A 17426-nucleotide genomic window follows, 5' to 3' on the forward strand; every position below is an offset into this window, starting at 1 on the left:
GACTTTAGTTAATAATATGTATCAATATTAATTCATCACTTGTAACAAATGTACCACACAAAAGCAAGACATCAGTAGTAGGGAAAATTGGGGGGAAGAGGGGGAAGGGAAAATATGGGAGCTCTATACTTTCTGCTCAATTTTTCTGTAAATGTATGATATGAAACCATCAGATGGTTTAATAGGGATGTATTAAGATATGTTTAAAAAATACCGCTCTGGCTGTTAGATATAGAGAATAAATTGTATACGGAGGCAACACTGGAAGCAGGGAGATTAGCTAAGAGGATACTGCAGTAGTTCAAGCAAGAGGTAATGATAGTTTGGGCTAAGGTGGGACAGTGGATATGAGGATATGGGGATCAGTTTGGGATGTGTTGATAAAGAGAGGATTTCTCATGATATCAATCATCTGGTACTCAGCCGTGAATCTGGAATCATGTGGAAATGTCAGATTGGTTATAGGCTGAAATCCATGCCCTTTGCCGCTCACATCCCCTTCTGTGGAATGAGAACTCATCAGATCAGATATTACTTTAAATAAATGGGCCTTGTAAAATTGCACATGATTTTTGCTTTTCACATTTGTTGTAATAGGATTTGACTTGTATCTAAAACAAGATAGGCTTTAACATAGGCTTAAAGTGTTTTACTTTTCTTTCACTTTTTCTGAAAATTTTATATTACTGGAGTTGGGAAGAAAGTCTCTCCATTAATAAAGAAGTTAATACAACTGATGAACTTTGTATTTATAGCAACTCTGCAAATAAAAGCACACATTTCTGTTATTTAGATTGGGCAAACTAAATCTGAAATATAGGCCAGCAATGATGGAGAATTGTTACATACAATGACATCACACTGATAGACATCAGTCGCAATCTGGCAAGGAAAAGAAGGGAATTGTTCTTCTTTTGTTTGTTTTAAAAACTATTCTTAAAATCAGCTGAGAGTAACAAATGTGCCATTTTTTTTTGCCTCAATATTTTAAGATGGGTGGCAAAAAACATTAGAAGGCAAAGAAGAGAACAACCATAATTGATTTTAAAACATGGCAAAGTAACAGAATTCGCATCATTCATTTCTAATGAACAAGGACCTCAAAAATTAAATAATTTTTAGAAATTAGAAAATCTTTAAGAATTTAGGAAAATTACTCTAGCCTTTGAAACATTACTGTAAAAGGGATTACTGTGTTTCCTATGGGAAAACTCAAATCCACATAGGATAATAGTGAAATGAACAAGATCATCAGGATAGCTAACAGATCATTTGAATAACAAAATAATAATAGGATGGTATATTTGAATTGTGTGATTTACTTAAGTCAGTCCTTTTCAGAAAAGAATACCTAATTCTTTAAAATAATCAAGCATTATTAGGAATCATATTCACTTGTAGAAGGCAGAGTGTCCTTGGAACTGTTATTTACAGCATGTGACCTCATTCATTTTTCTAGTCCATTCAAGGATGTTTACACTTAGGTCCTCAATGCTGTTTGCTACTTATATTTATGAAGAGTGAGATAGTAATTATAGACTGAGCCACACTATCTCCTTTGAAAATTCCACTTTCCTGGGGCAAGGATTTCACCTGATTTTGAAATTCATTCTTTGCAAATACATTGTTTCCTTTGCATAGAATATATCTAAATGTCAGTATATGAGTAATATTACTTACTCTCAGCTTCATGAAACATTTTACAACTCTAAGCTGAATAAACACAGCACTGTTAAACACATCCAGCATCTTCATAGAAAGGAAAAGGTGGATATGTTGTATCTATTGTTTCTGCTATTTTAATTTCAAAAGTTCTTACCACGATAGTTACAAAGTAAACAATTCCTACAAAATTTACATGGCACTATCTCAGTCTCAGTAATTTTCAATTCAAAATTTGCAAGAAATTGACACTTTCACCTTATATACTAAGACACTTTCTGGTATGTAAACACTTTAAAAAAACACTTGAAAAGGACAATCTAAAACCTTTAAAATATTAAGGATATAAGCTATTGTAATAATGTAAACAGAGAGTCAAGCCTTTATTGGGTAGTTACAAAAGTTGTATTCATTGGACTATTTTTTGCTTAAGAGTTTTATGAGTTGCCTGAATAGGAGAATTCTAATTACGTGCTTTCTTTTACTGGTTTCTGTCATTTGTGAGAGGTCCTCAATGTCAACCAGGATGCAAATGAGGATTGTGTTAGAAAACTGGGGAGAGGACTGAAATTAATTCCAGTGCTAAAGCAAAAGAAGGGAGGTGACCTTTCATCCTCTCCCAGCACAGACCAGGTGAGGGGGTGAGAGAGGTTACACCCAACCCTGTAAGGTCAGCTGTGAGGGCTTCCTTCTCCTTTCAGAGCACATTTCTGCACGTCTTTAATTCTCAGTGCAGCTCACTCCCTGGTGGCTTTATTTGCAGTAAATGACATAAAGTCCATTAAAAACAACACTTCTGAAGGGTGACTGTTGGGGGTTGTGAAGACACAAATGTCCTATATAGACCAAAACTATCTGCCTCTTTAAGGAAACAGAAAGACTTGTAAGCGAATGTTTATAACTCTGGAGATAGATGATCAAAGGATAGATAGATGATAGATAGGAAAAATGATAGGCACAAGTACACATGTTTCATCTTATTGCTTACGCAAGTTTTCTATCTAAAACTTGCTTCCTCCTCCATCCACTACCCACTCTAGCGCGTCTCATCTGTCTGCCGTTTGGGGCTGCACAGCACACCTTTACAGCTCGCTGGGGAGCTGTTGCTTCCGCCTGCGGCGCCGTCAGCCGGAGTACGGAAGAAATGCTGAAGGAGAGCCGGGAGTGACGGTAAAGAGAAGGCTCTCCTCTCGAGCACCTCCTCCACCGCGCCCTCCCGTCATCCCGCCCGCTGCAGCACAGTGCAAAGTTGGCCCAGAGACCGGGTGGAGGGACTAGGGGGCCAGGGCGGCTGATGGCGGGATGCTGGGGCTTCACGTCCCGCAGTCCGGAGAGCCTCCAGCCGCCGCAGCTGTCACCTCCACGCCGAGCCACGGGCGTGCCTCTCGCCTCCCGGGTGGCTCCGAGCCGTCGCGCTAACAGCTCCCACTCACAAGTCTCCGCGTCCCCAGTTTCTCAGCTCTCACCCCAGCCTGCCCCGTCGCCTCCCCCGCCCCCCTCCCCGCCACTGCAGAGGGGGGCAGCGACCTGGCGCTCCGAGGACCCCCAGCCACTGTCCCCCACAGGCTGCTGCTGCTGATTCGCGGCGCCGCAGGGCCGCGGACGCTCGGGCAGACGCTGGGGCGCCCGCGCCTGAGCATCCCCTGCGCGCGCACTGGGTGAGAAGGGCGGGGGCGGGAGGGAAAGAGAGGAGGACTTGCTGATTCCCTAGCGGACCCAGGAAGTTGTCCTTAAAATTATATATATCGCCGTACGCGGCTGAGCAGCCACCTGGCCAGAGCAGCATGTGGACTGGCTCGCCGGGTCACCTAAGTGCTCTGTGGCTGCCGCTGCCGCCGCTGTCAGAGCAGCTGCTGCCGGCAGCAGGAGCCCGGCGCTGGGCGAGGAGCGGGGGACGCGCGGCTGCAGCGTCCCCTGCTTACTGCTGGCCGCCTTCTTCTCCGGAGGTGGCAGTCACTGTTGCTGCTGAAAAACCAGCCCACATTTCCACGGCTGGTCGCCTGGTGAGGAGTTGAGACTCTATACCTCCCGCCCGGAACCCACATGGCTTGTTACCTGGTCATCAGTTCGAGACATCTCAGCAATGGGCACTACCGGGGCATTAAAGGAGTCTTCAGAGGGCCCCTCTGCAAGAACGGATCTCCCTCTCTGGTAACCTGCGCGCGCGCACACACACACGTTCAAAATCAATATAAACAGAAAGAGATATTGTCCTGGCACAATGAGGGGGTGATGGATAAGCTACCTTGCCTGTAGGTATATTGTGTCTGTTTAGACAGTTTATTGACAGACTGTTACACAGTGAGGGGTGTGTGTTTACATGTGTATTTTCAACACAGTCATTAGCATCTATAGTGCTAGGTATGCAAATATTTACTGAATGCAGTTAAGTGCAGGCTTGTGAAGGTAGCTCCTGTGTGCTGTGTCAAGTTATGAATCTGCTGATTTGGTCAGTATAGAAAGTTTTAGTGGCACTTTATAACCATACTTCATGAAGTCATCAGTTGGGATTAGTTTAATAATGCTGCATTTACTTTATAAGAAAATAAACTCTAAACATTTTGCATCAGGGTCCGGGCAAAAGGAAAAGTGTTGGATCCCGATATGATGAAATCTAATGCTTCACTATATAGGTTCTTCAGGGAAAGCCGAAGAGTTCTTTGTGAAAATATGAATTAGACAGTTTTTTGTACTATATACAGATGTATTCATGTGCAAATTTGAGTGACTGCTATTTAACTTAGTAAACTATTCAATTTAGTTTACTATTTGATGTAAGTATTTTTTGTTAAATGATTTTGACCAGAATCTATGACTTCAGTATATTGTCAGTTCATCCCTTAGTACATACTATAAATCATTTTTTTTAAAGAATTCAAATTTGTTTCAAGAAAAAAAGTCATGATTTATTTTTTAAAGTTTTGGATTTTTAGTGACTAAGGGTCTAAACTTAAAGAACGATTTTTCTAGTGTAAGGTGAAAACTAGTACTTTAAGTTTTGTATGATATAAAGAGGGAAAATTGAAGGTGTCTGATTTCTATTTATTCATTTTTTGGTTCTCTCCATCATGGTTTAATGTTTCACCAGCATGAATTATTCAAAACTGCAATATATTATAAAAACCTGTGATTAAGGGCTATATGTGATTTGCATGAAAAATCTGAAATCAGAAAGTGCAGGTACCCAGAGATATCACTAGGACTCCTAATTGTGAAGAACTATTGCCTCACATGCTTTCATGTACTGTACAAAGTAGGTCATTGCAAACCCCCTGCAACTATTTAGTATTGAATTAAAAGTGTAAGATGGAATATACTGTTTATATTGGCATTTACAATTAACTTCACAGGGTTAGAAGCGTCTTGAAGGGTTTTAGATGCATAAAGCCCACATTCAATCTTTCTGAGCAGCTGGTCTGAATCTTTCCTATTTTTAAAGATTCTCAGGATCAGAATTTCCGCAGTCTCAGCAAACCACCTTAATGTTTAACAACCCATGCTGTCAGAATCTTCCTTAGAGCAGTCTTAAATTCTTCAAATTTTTCTTTAAGCTCATTTCATCTTGCAACCCGAGAATGTTCCATCTTTCTCATAGATATTTTTCCACCCTTTGATAAGCTCTGTGGCTGTCTTCCCAGCCCCTCTCTGGTTGTGGAAGTCTGAATTGGGTAGTGCGTTACAGGGTATGTGCCTTAATCATTCACAGTGTAAAGGGAGAATTACTTCATAGTTCTTACATTGTTTAGTTTCATTTAAGTTAGTTAGAACATGGTGTTAATCTTCCAAAATCTGTAGGGTTTGCAGAGGGAATTTCTGTCACAAGGTCAAAAGGTGTCCTGCCTCCCTCCCACCCCACACCCCTGCCGCCCCATTATGCTCCTTCATCTCCCAGGAGCCTGAGTGACCCCATAGGGATTAGACATATGAATGTGGATGTAAGAAGACAGCCAATAACCCAAATGGCCCTGCTGGCTGACCAGAGGCTCACACCCACAGGGACGCTATTCTTAGTCATTATTGGGCTGGTTTTCACTAAAATACTGATTCGTTCACTTTTACCTAGGTTCCACACTTTGATTCACTGGGCTGTTCTCTCCAGTGTTTACACATTTGACTGTACTTAAATTACATTTGCATCATTTTAAAATATCTGAATTAGTCTGCATAGGTATTTCCTAAACGTGATTTATTTTGTCTTCATTTACATTTTGCTATGGAATTCGAATGACTTTTTCAAGGTTTGAAAAGTTTCTCACATGAGATGAGCAGTATGTGAAAATTGATGTTCATTCATTCTCTGTCACGGGCAGGTTGTTAAGTCAGAAATGCATTCACATTGCATAACATTTAGTCTTTCTCCCTAAATTGAAATAGGTCACTATCTTCTGGACCATAGACCCTTGAGAATTTAAGTAATAGTTCCCTGGTCCAGATGAGTTTATATTTGCCTTCTTCATTAATGAGTTGCAAAGCATAAAACTGAAAGCTGATTATACATCATTTTTTTTTAATATTCAGAAATACACCCCCCCCAAGTTACTTTCAGGTTAACATAAGTTTATTGATTTTTTTTATCAGTACAAATATTAAACTCACAGATCCATAGTGTACAGTCATTTATTTTTTATTAAAATATATAGCTACTCTGACAGTAATTTTTTTCCAAACTTAGTTCCCAGAATGGCCTCAGATTGACCTCTATGTCAATGACTTAGTTATTTCCAGTCACTGAAACTCAGTTTATCTGGGATTATGGATTGGGGTATGACTCACTGATTTAACTCATTTTCACTAAATTCTACAATAATCTCAACTTTGGTTCTTACTTTTTCAATCTGAGTGTTCTGCCTATTTTAATCCATACTTTTCTGCTTTAGTAGAGCTGTTTAAAAGTAGCGCATAACACAGTTATTGAATAAGACTATTTTGTAACTTTGTTATAGAATGGAGAAAAACCACACTTCGTTTTTCCTATAATGAGTTTCTTCTTTGGTAGTTCTGATATAAATACACCTGGATAATATGAATTTAACATGTCAGTGTCTTATAATTCTTCAGTTATATATTTAAAGCAATTGTATAATTTGTCATGTTCAAATCACGTCTGTAGAATCTGAACACGTGATATTTAACCAACAGTAAAAAAGGCAATGATTATATTTATATACACTTTTATTTCAAAGAATTTCATTTAGAAAACATTGACTCATTATATGGAACTCTTGCAGTAAATACTCAATGGGATACTTGAGAAATAAATAAAGCATTGTTTTCCCAAACAGTTTTCACAGATCAGTGAACTGAAAATCCTAGAGTGAAATGCAGTTCCTATCTTCAAAGTGAAAACATGCAAATGTCTTATCTGTTACATCTCTCTTCTTTTTGGTGACTTGGTATGAAAAAAATAGCTTATTGCTTTTCATCCTAATTAGGATGTGAATAATTGATTTGAGATAGTTTATGTTACTTTAAATCCAGGGATAGATTAAAGAAAAGTGACAGAGAGTATTGCATAGTGCTTATTGGTAAGTCTTCAATTTTAGAAAGTAAATTTATACCCTCCCACATTTTAGGATATTTATCCCCCACCATATTCCAAATCTATAATATGAATGAATGATGACTTTAAAAATCATACATACATGTGCGTGTATTTACACATAGATAGAGATGTAGATACACACATTGTTACCAGTACTCAAGTATAGGAAGTTACCTATATATTACGTTATAATCTTTACTGTCAGATATGTTAAAGGTAAAACTTTCTTACAATCCAGGAACTTAAAAGTTCTTTTACCACCATGTTTGAATTCAAATAAACAAGTAATATCCTCTTGTAGTGTCAAAAATATATTTGAATAGATTCTTAGTTACCTTAAGTAATGTAAAATATCATCTCAAATTTAGAGACAAGTGTGGTTTGTTACAGTTTATTTAATCTGTGTGTGGTCAGTATTAAGACTATCATTCAGGATGTGTAGTGATTAAATGTTAATGATAATCACTTTTTTATATTTTATCTGTGGTACATGGTTAGCTTATTAGAGCGATACTTCTTAAGAAGTGCTTATTCCTGGGAACACTATAGATAGACACCAGGAATATCTGTTTCTGGGAATGTCTGTTGTCTTCCTCTGAATTATTTGATGTGAAGGAAATTCTTGGGATTTTCATCTCAGCAACAGATCAGGGTCCTTGGATGTTGTTGCTTACTTATTTTGTTTTGTTTAGTGATCTTATTCTAAGTTATATATCTGACTAAATTACCTAATTGAAGGAGGTGGCATACAAACAAACAAGCATTTTAAATGGACTAAAAAATTCTATAAAGTTCTCTTTTAAAAATTATCAGTGTATATGTATAATTGAAAGAAGTTCTAGAAAAGATTAATTACCTTGAGGATGTATCTATTCAGAGAATCCCTTATGAGGAAATGAGTGCAGTTACAACCTTGCTCTTTTTTCTAATGCCTATAATAATTGCATGTATTTCACTTATGCTTAATAAGTACATGTTAAACACATCCAAAAATGCTCTCAAACTGATGCACTTTTCATGTACCAAATATGGTTATGAAGATATGCTCTCCCATAGAGAAGGCACCTGCCTCCTCTTCTTTAATTCATGAATACATATACTGCCTTTTATGTTGAAACTTTCAGATGTTTTCAGTAAAGAAGACTCAGTTACAATTCTTACAATGCATGTTTTCTTTATGTCAAGTATTGTATTAAGCAGTCTCCTGTCCTCTAGTTGCCTTTTCAACCCATTTCTTCTCTCCCCCAACTAACTGATTTCGGAAACTTGTAGTTGGCATTATGCTTTCCAAAATAAGTCTCAACTTTCTAGGACTTAATTTATGTTTCTGTAACTTCAGAAGGTTTTCATGATAAGAAGAGTTCAGTAAGTATTTGAGTGCTATAATGTGTGACTTTATTAGCTCATACTACATTTATTTCACAATTAAAATTTGACGAGTCAGTCTCTTGATTTGTTTCTTTTAGACTTAGAATTAAGATAAACTCTATTTTAGGTTTCTGCCCTATATTTTGGAAACAAAATAAAATGTGTTTTCATCATGTGTAGGCTAAACGGGGATGGTATTTAGCATAGAACTTAATCATTTGTAGTTTTTTTTAAAAAGTTAGCCTTAGTTGTAACTGTGAAATCTTTGTTATATAATGTATATGCACTAAGATACATACTTTCCATGTGTTAAATATTAATAGGGTTTGAGATGTCAGTAGGATTAAGGCTGTACTGGGAGCAAAGATCAAGAAGAATAATATACATCTTGAATAACTTTATGAAGTGCATTTCAGTATGAATTTGGTTTGTCAAAATACACATTGGCAGAATAATTCTTTAGTACATATGTACATATTTTGTAGAAAATAATTTGAATCAAAATTGAAATAAAAATGCTACTTTGTTTGAAAAGGTCTTTTGGTTTTAACAAATACAGTGTTCCAGGGAATTCCTATAAAATGACAGGTGGCAGCCTTTTGTAGATAGATTTTGTAAATCAGGCTTACTTAGTGGATAAGGTCTAGAGAGAGAAATTAAATATTTGATATGTTCTCATGAAGTGTAGAGTTATGATGATAATAGGAATATATAAATCACCGAGTTCCAGAGCCTCTCTTGCATTGGAAATACTTATTGGACGTGAAAAGAAACTGTGGAAAGATGAATTACTCCATGGTTAGACAGCATTCTCAGTTGTAACTAAGACATTGTTAGCTTATTGAAGACAAAAATGCAAAGGAATATTATACAGTATTTAAAATGGAAAGGGATTTTAAAAATATTCACTAATGATCCTACTTTTCCCGAAATGGACCCCTGATAACATGCATTGAACTAAATGCTTCTTTCATTCAAATTTGATACCTAAAATTTAGATGTTAACTTCTAAAAAACTGAGTGTAATTTTCCTTTACATATAAAGAAAGCTATAGAGCTAACTATATTTCCTTTCTTCTTTGGCTGTTGGGAAACCCAGAGACAAATGTGTGCTTCACACGTGATGGGGATTGACGTTGGCCCTCAAAACAGCATGGTGTCCTCACCCCTACTCATCTCCTATTCCCTCCCGGTCTAGCTCTTATTTTAATTTTATTTTCCATGACTTTCATTCTTTTCAATTTATATTTATTGTTTTAATGTATAAAGTTTATTTTAGATGACTTAGGTCTGCTGTGAAAGCAAGCAGGCTGTAAATAAATAATAAAATATAGACCCTCCAACTATAGGGATGCTGCTCAGGATTTTGGACTGGACAGTCTTGAGCGTGATTCCTGGAGAGGATGCATTTTGTTCATTTGAGGCAAATATAATTAGGGCTGCCAATTTTTTGCTTTGAGAATTGGCAGATTCCTTTTGGCAAGTTTGCTTTCACTTTTGTGTGGGTGTAAGAGGCAGAACATAGTTTATTTTGAAACGCGTACTGCCAATTTATTTTGTTTTTCTAAACAGTCTTTTCCCTCCCCGTTATTCTTCTTGCCATTGATCCGTATTCCTTTCATTAGCATGGTTACTGTTTTTTTCCAGCATCTTTTTTGGTTCCTGTATAAATGATGGCATATACTTCGAACTCCAGAGGCACAGGCCCCTGCAAATGGTGAGAGACACCCCGTTCTGTCTGCTGCCCCACCCAAGCCTGCAGGTTCCTTCTCTGTACACCATCCACACGTAACATTCATCTCTAGCTCAGAATTTAGAGCTTCCCCCGTATCTCCATTCAGAACCCACCTCCTACTAGTGTTCTTCCCCTGCCCTCTTTCCCACAGCTATTACACAGCACTTCATTTGTCTCATGTTACCTCCCAGCGACAGAAAAATACCGTCAATTTCCCCCCACATGTGTCCTTTTCAGATCTCCATTTTGCTATGAATAATTATATTCCCTAACATGTTCCTTGGCAAGCAAAGGTGATATGCATTTCCTCTTTGTGAATGATATAAATACCAGATTCTAAAGAGAAGATAACTATTGAACGCCTTATTGAATGATGGAGGGGATGGAGGAGGCTCACTGAAATCTGACCCTCCCTGTTGATTTGCTTCATCTAAATGTGAAGTCAAGAGACAAAGAGGTGTCCATACTACGTATTTTCTTAGTATCTGAACATGTTCATAGTCCTTGGGTGATATCTAAGAGCCTTCATGATCTAGCCCCCACCTACCTCTTCAGCTTTAACTCTTTTCTCCCACCTGACCCTATGGTCCAGCCATACTGAGCTACTCAAAGCTCTTGACTATGATGGGTGTTTATAGACCTTTATGTCGTTGCCTATGCTGTTCTGTCTGCTACAAATCCTCTTTTTGCCATCATTTTTTGGGACATATCTTATATAATTCTTTCAGACTTAATTAAAGAGTCGGGTCCTCATGTGAGTCTACTCGAAGTTCCCTTATCTCGTGGGTCAAGTGCTTCTTTTTCAGGCTCTAGTCACATCCATTGCTTGCCTTGATAATCACTGAATTGTGTTTGTTTATTGGTCTCCATTTCGCCATGAGATGTGAGATCCTTGGGGTTGTGTTTGCCATTGTCCTTATATCCCCAGAGCTAAGCACAGCTTCTGGTTTATTATTGATTTCAATAGAAAACAAAAGGATTTCAATAGAAATTTAACTGGTATAAATATGTTCCCTTTGTTCCTGATGGTAGCTCCAAGAAGAAAACTTTTCCTTAGAGAATTTTTTTCCCAAGTAGTTAGTCAGAATCTTTTAGAATGCAAACTGTTCTACTGGATTAAGTGGCCACTCTTTTCATGGTGATCCTTCTTACTTTCAATTCTACCAAGATCCTTTGGTCAGTTGCCTCAAGTATAATTGAATACTTCCTATTATTCCCAATTGCAGAGTGCTTTATTCCATGTAACCGTTTCTGAACATCTTTTGTTAAAGGCCACAAGAGGCTGAAGATTGGCTATATATAAATGGATGAAATTCATACCTGAGTTAGTCAAGCCATATTTTTCATTGGCACATATTTAATAGCTTCTGTGAAACGAATTACAAGTTAGGAACTTGACCATTCCCTTCCTATTTAGGAGTGTGTCGTAAGGAGGAAAAATAGTGGTTCACACACCATTTCTCCTTTTCTCACTCTCATTTTTCTTTCTTTTGAAAAAGAGACAATAATTTCCTGATCACTGGCCACTGTATCCCTTGAGAAAGCACCATCCTGGAGCAGCTACAGGGTGGTTATTGCATAATTGCCAACCCTCTCCAACTTATCAGTCACACACTTTCCAGCAAGGTTTTGCTAGTACTTTTTTTGTCTTGGATTAGTCAGGATATGGTCACTGTTCACAAAAGAAGCTTGAACTTCTTCTGAACAATGAACTTTAGCTAAAATATCCAGCCACCTCCAGTGGACATACAGAAAGATAGTAATAGTCTCCAGAGTGGAGAGAATCAGGTCTTTTGTATGGTCAGTTTCTTTTGCTACAGTTGTTAACAAATATTTGACTTCTTTGTCTTCTTTAGTGGATATAAACGTTGGAAGGACTCTTAGCAATCTGGTTTAGCCTCCCCCTGTATATATTTTAATAGAGCACTGTGATAGCAGAATAATGACTTCCCAAAAATGTCCACATTATAATCCTCAACACCCTTGACTCTGTTAACTTACATAGCAAAAGGGACTGTACAGATGTGACTAAATTAAGGTGTTGAGAAGGTTTTCCTGGATTATGCAGGTGAGCTCAGTGGAATCACAAGGGCCTTTATAAGAGGGAGGCAGAAGTGTCAGAGCCAGAGAGAGAGAGCTTTGAGATGCTATGCTGCTGGCTTTTGAAGATAAAGGAAGGGGCCACAAGCCAAGGAATGCTTACGACCTCTTGAAGCTAGAAAAGGCAAGTAAATCGATTTTCCCATAGAGCCTCCAGAAAAATCACAGCCGTGCTAACACCTTGATTTTAGCTTAGTAAGGCTTCTGACTTAATGGACTATAAGATAATAAATTTGTTGTCTTTTAAGCCAGAAAGTTTGTGGTAATTTGTCAGAGAAGCCATAGGAAACTAACACAACTACTCTTAACATGGGTGAACATTTCCAGTGGTAGGGGACCTCTCTGCTCACCAACGTGATTGATCCTCTAGTGAGACTAGTATAATTAACGCTATGTCTCCTCTGCCCTCCCCAAATGTCTCTGTCTCCTTCCATTTACTCACTGGTCCTCAGTGTGCCCTTTGGAAGCAAAAGGGTAGATCTACAACCTCTTCAGTGTTAACATCCTTTCAACTATTCAGAGAGAGTTGGTGATTTTTCATTAAAGGACTGAAAAATTTGTGAGAACTAACTAACCTTCTTCCATGTACATCACTTGCTTTATTTTCTTATATATTAATTGAACTTTGTACAACTCAAAATGCTTGATTACACTTTTTAAGGTGATAGATGTTTTGAAATACAATATACTGATGTTTCTTATATTCTTGAAAGGTGGTAAACTCAATAAAATATTTTCATATATTTAGACAAATATCATCCATACTTTCAAATCATGTCTACTTTTCCCAGATAGTTCCCTTTTACACTGTATACATCATTTATACAGAAGATAAACTTAAGAACACAAAACCAGATCATTTTAAAGGCACATTTTAATGCTATCTTTCTTAGTTTGTTTAGTCTTTGATTTAGATATCTGAAAATTTCCTAGGGGGCAAAAAAAAACTAGTTATAAATAAAAAGTGATGGGATGAGTTGAAATAATAATTATAATTTCATGAAATCTTCACCATTTTCTATTCTAGACATAGTGGTATCTAAATGGAAAGTTATTTTTTAACTTTTGTACTGAAGAATAATATAATACATAAATTGTCACAAATCATAAGTGTACAGCTTTTTAATGCCTCAGATGTAGTATAGAATATTACAACTTCCTGGTAGCCCCAGGCGTGCCCCTTACCAAGCACCACCCAACCCAAAGGCAACTATTGTGCTAATGCCAGATTATAAACTGCCTTATTATTTTAAAAATGCTATTAAAAATAGATGTAGGGGCTTCCCTGGTGGCGCAGTGGTTGGGGGTCCGCCTGCCGATGCAGGGGATGAGGGTTCGTGCCCTGGTCTGGGAGGATCCCATGTGCCGCGGAGTGGCTGGGCCTGTGGGCCATGGCCGCTGGGCCTGCACGTCTGGAGCCTGTGCTCCGCAACGGGAGAGGCCACAGCAGTGAGAGGCCCGCGTACCGCAAAAAAAAAAAAAAGAGAGAGATGTAGTAAAAAACATATGTACTTGCAGCTCAACTGACAACAAGGCCCTCTTTTTGGGTGGGGATAGGTAACTAGACAGTGTTTCATCTGCTTACTGTCCTACTTCACTTTGACCACAGCTAACTTAACTAGTTGAATCAAATGAACAAAAGAAGATAATTACATTTATGTCCGTTTTACTTTCCTGTTCATGATGATATACTTTTTCTTTATGATCTAGTGTTCTTGAACCAGGCTTTTTATTACTTGACTTCAATAAATCCATAGTCAGCTAAAATTGGATCATTTTTGTTTTTCACAGCATGTAATAAAATCTGAATTTCTTGTAATTATTTCCCCTGTTGTAAAATCACCATTTCTTTTGTAACTTTAAATATGAATGCTTTATAAATATACAATTATCTCCAAAAAAAAGAACACTGATTCGGTAAGTATGAATGGATTTATGCTAATACAGCACAGGGATTATATCCAAGGTGACATTTGTGAAGTATTTCATTATCTTTCCCTTAATAGTACATGTTGAAATTCAAAGATCTGACCGTCATGTAGATTTCGATATCTCTTGAGAGTCGTTAGGAATGGCTCTGTTGAGTTTTCGTTATTCGAGGGGAGATGTGAATTATGTATTTAGTGGAAACATAGTAAATGATTAAAGGAAAGAAACCTCTAGCTTGGAATTCTCATAAAAAATGAAAGTTATGTGCAAATGATGTGTAAACTTTATTGCAAAAGTTGTTAAAATTTCACACGCACACACAAAGGTAAAATACAAGTTTGTGTTACTATGGAAACAGGATTATTGCCAAGGAGATTATAGATAAAACCCAAACAATGCTTATATTAATCCTAAATTAAATGAATTTAAATATGTTTAAAGAACTGATCGTGTATTTTCAATCAAATGTAATGCTCGTCTTCCAATATCCATATGCTACATGGTATGAGTTCAAGAGTTCTGCATCACGTTGCTGGAAGAAGTTTTAGTGACGATCACTGATGATGCTTTCTTATGATTATAGAAGGAAGATTTGTGAAATTACATTATAAAGGAAAAATAATAAACTGCAATACATTTTCCTTTATGTGTTCCTTCCAACAGTGTCACTTTGCTGTAAATTTTTAAAAAAATCACACTCAGTTCCGTCCTCTGTGATCATCAGAATAGACTCCACCCCTGAAAGTGATAGAGAAAATCAGTTTTCCACAAGGGACAGAATAGGTGAGAACACATAACTGGAGAAAAATTATAATTGGCATAAACATATTCATAGGGAGTGGTCTTATGTGGACTTATATAGTATATAAGCATCACTTAATCTGCAGATCCTAGAATTAGATCCAGTAGACAGTAACTGGAATACAACTTCTGATCTACTTGTGTGACAAAAATTTGGGAACACAAAGTTTTAAATTCTTCATTAAGTCATGAATCTAAGGCTAGTTCTAAGGTTCAGTTTCTGACTGTGATGAGCACTGGGTGTGATGAAGTATGGGAGGACCTTCAACCTCACAGTTTCTTGCCCAACTGTTTGGAAACAAGTCATTAATGTTTGACCAGTGGTTTTCATGTCGCTGTAGTTGTTGTTTTATTTTTCCATGTATTCTTTGTTCAAAGGAAATCTTAGGAGCCAGGCAAAATAGATGGAACCTTTGGCTAAAGGTCAGGGAGAGAGAAGCTCTTGGATAGTGAAAGCCTCCTCCTTTTCCTCTGTATCTGGGCAAGAATGCTGGGCAGGGAAGACACATCTGGGCATAAGCCCTGGAGCTTTATGATTTGAATACCACTTAGATGGACCATGAAGGGTAAGTAGCCGCTGTTTCCAAAACATAATGAAAATGCATATATCTTACGCAGAGTAACTCAATTAACTATTTGCCACATTGCCAGTTAATTCCATCACTAGACATTGATTAGATATTACTTTCACTCTAAGTTTGCAGTTTTTAAGGTGACTTTGGGATTTCAGAACACCTTCATGAATAAACTCGAGGAAGCTCAAGTTTTTTCCTGAGCTGAGGAGACTTTAGAGTTGATTGGAAATAGCCAATGTGTGGGACAGAAATCTAGATAGAGGAGCCTGGTCTGGGAGAAGCCTAAGATTTCTAGAATTGAAAACAGAAGAACATTTCAATTGAGGAGTCAAAGCCATTCATTCACTCATTCATCCAATCATATTTAACAAGTATTGTAAGGGTCTGCTATTTGCCCAACCCTTATTAGCCATGTAGCAAAACTGAAAGATAAATCACACTATGGGAAAAGAAGATACATTTTTCATGCACCAAATACTCCTGGGAAGTAGTTCTACCTACCAGCTTTGGTAAGTGACAAAACTCCTTTAGATAAAGCAGAAGAAAGAAGGTGGGGGGGGGGCATCTGAAATGGATGAGCAGAGAATGTGGTTCAGTTGGCCCATGGCACTGAGCACTTAGGTCAGAGCTTAAAAGTAATTTTGACCTAGACAATTCTAAACTTCTATCTCTAGGCTTTATGATTTTGTCCTTTTGTTTTCCTTTGGATCTTAGTAAATTTTCTTTTTTTTTAAACTTCGGCTGACCAAGGAAATGACAGCAATTGAAGTCAGGGTTCCTGTAATCCTGCTGACATTATTGTGGGATGTAGCCTACAAGGCCAGCACTGAAAGTATAATCAGCTGAGGGATGAGGGGATGTGGCAGACATAGTCCCTAGAAGAGAGAAAGCATCAGAGCACTAGACAGGGCTTCATGTGGTGGTGTGAGGGCCTGAGTGCCTCCCTTTCCCTTGAGGTTCTGTATGTGGGGGAGGCATGGTTGGCCACCCCCATAGAGAAGGTCCTGTCTCTATTCTTTGGAGAATCTTCTGTTCTTAGTGGCCGATGCCAGACGTTTCAATTTAGATGCTGCTAACTGCAAATATACATAAGAAACATCTCTTCATCCTGCTACTGATTTAGTCTTTGATGTGAATAAAGAACCTGGAAAAGATTCTTCTCATAACCTAATACCTCAGGTGTTAGGTCCCTAAACGAAAAAGGAGACCACTGAGGAAATGAAAGCATAGGAAGGGAGCAGTGAAGATGAGTCTTACTTCAAAGTTCTGCTTTGGAAGGGCTTTAGGGGCTCCTAGAGAGTGGAGACCACCAAGAGGAAGGCCCCAAGAGAACGAGGAGGACCTAAAGGACTCTGGTTGGAAGGGCTCTATGCTATCCTGCTTGGAAGATATACACACCTGTCACCCTGGGTTCCCAGTGGAAAATTCTCAGGGCAATTATAGCTCTGCCTTGAAGCTGATGGAGTTCAGATCCTAAGTTTTCACAAATGATTTGGGGCCCTTACTACATGTTGGGCACTGTCCAAGGTGCTGATGATAGTGAGGTAAACACAATCGACATGGTATCTCTCCCAGTGGAGACTACAGACAGAGAATGACGATAGGCAGTAAACAGATGTTTATTTCACAGTACCCCTAGTTATAAATATACAAGTTCTTTTAAAGAAAAAGTAACTGATTCTAAAGAGGGATAACCCTCCTAGTGCTAGGACCA

At 38.0% G+C, this 17426-nt stretch overlaps 1 protein-coding gene across 1 annotated transcript in view; it reads left to right on the forward strand.

Moving 5' to 3' along the window:
- Positions 1-3705: 3705 nt before the first annotated feature.
- Positions 3706-17426, forward strand: part of ZNF804B (zinc finger protein 804B) — a 505850-nt gene continuing 492129 nt past the window's right edge. Inside the window, exon 1 of the mRNA XM_032643401.1 lies at positions 3706-3813. Within this exon, the coding sequence (XP_032499292.1) occupies positions 3706-3813 (108 nt within the window). The remainder of the gene's footprint in view (positions 3814-17426) is intronic.

This window comes from Phocoena sinus, chromosome 9 (genome assembly GCF_008692025.1).
Source record: "Phocoena sinus isolate mPhoSin1 chromosome 9, mPhoSin1.pri, whole genome shotgun sequence".
NCBI classification, from domain to species: domain Eukaryota; kingdom Metazoa; phylum Chordata; class Mammalia; order Artiodactyla; family Phocoenidae; genus Phocoena; species Phocoena sinus.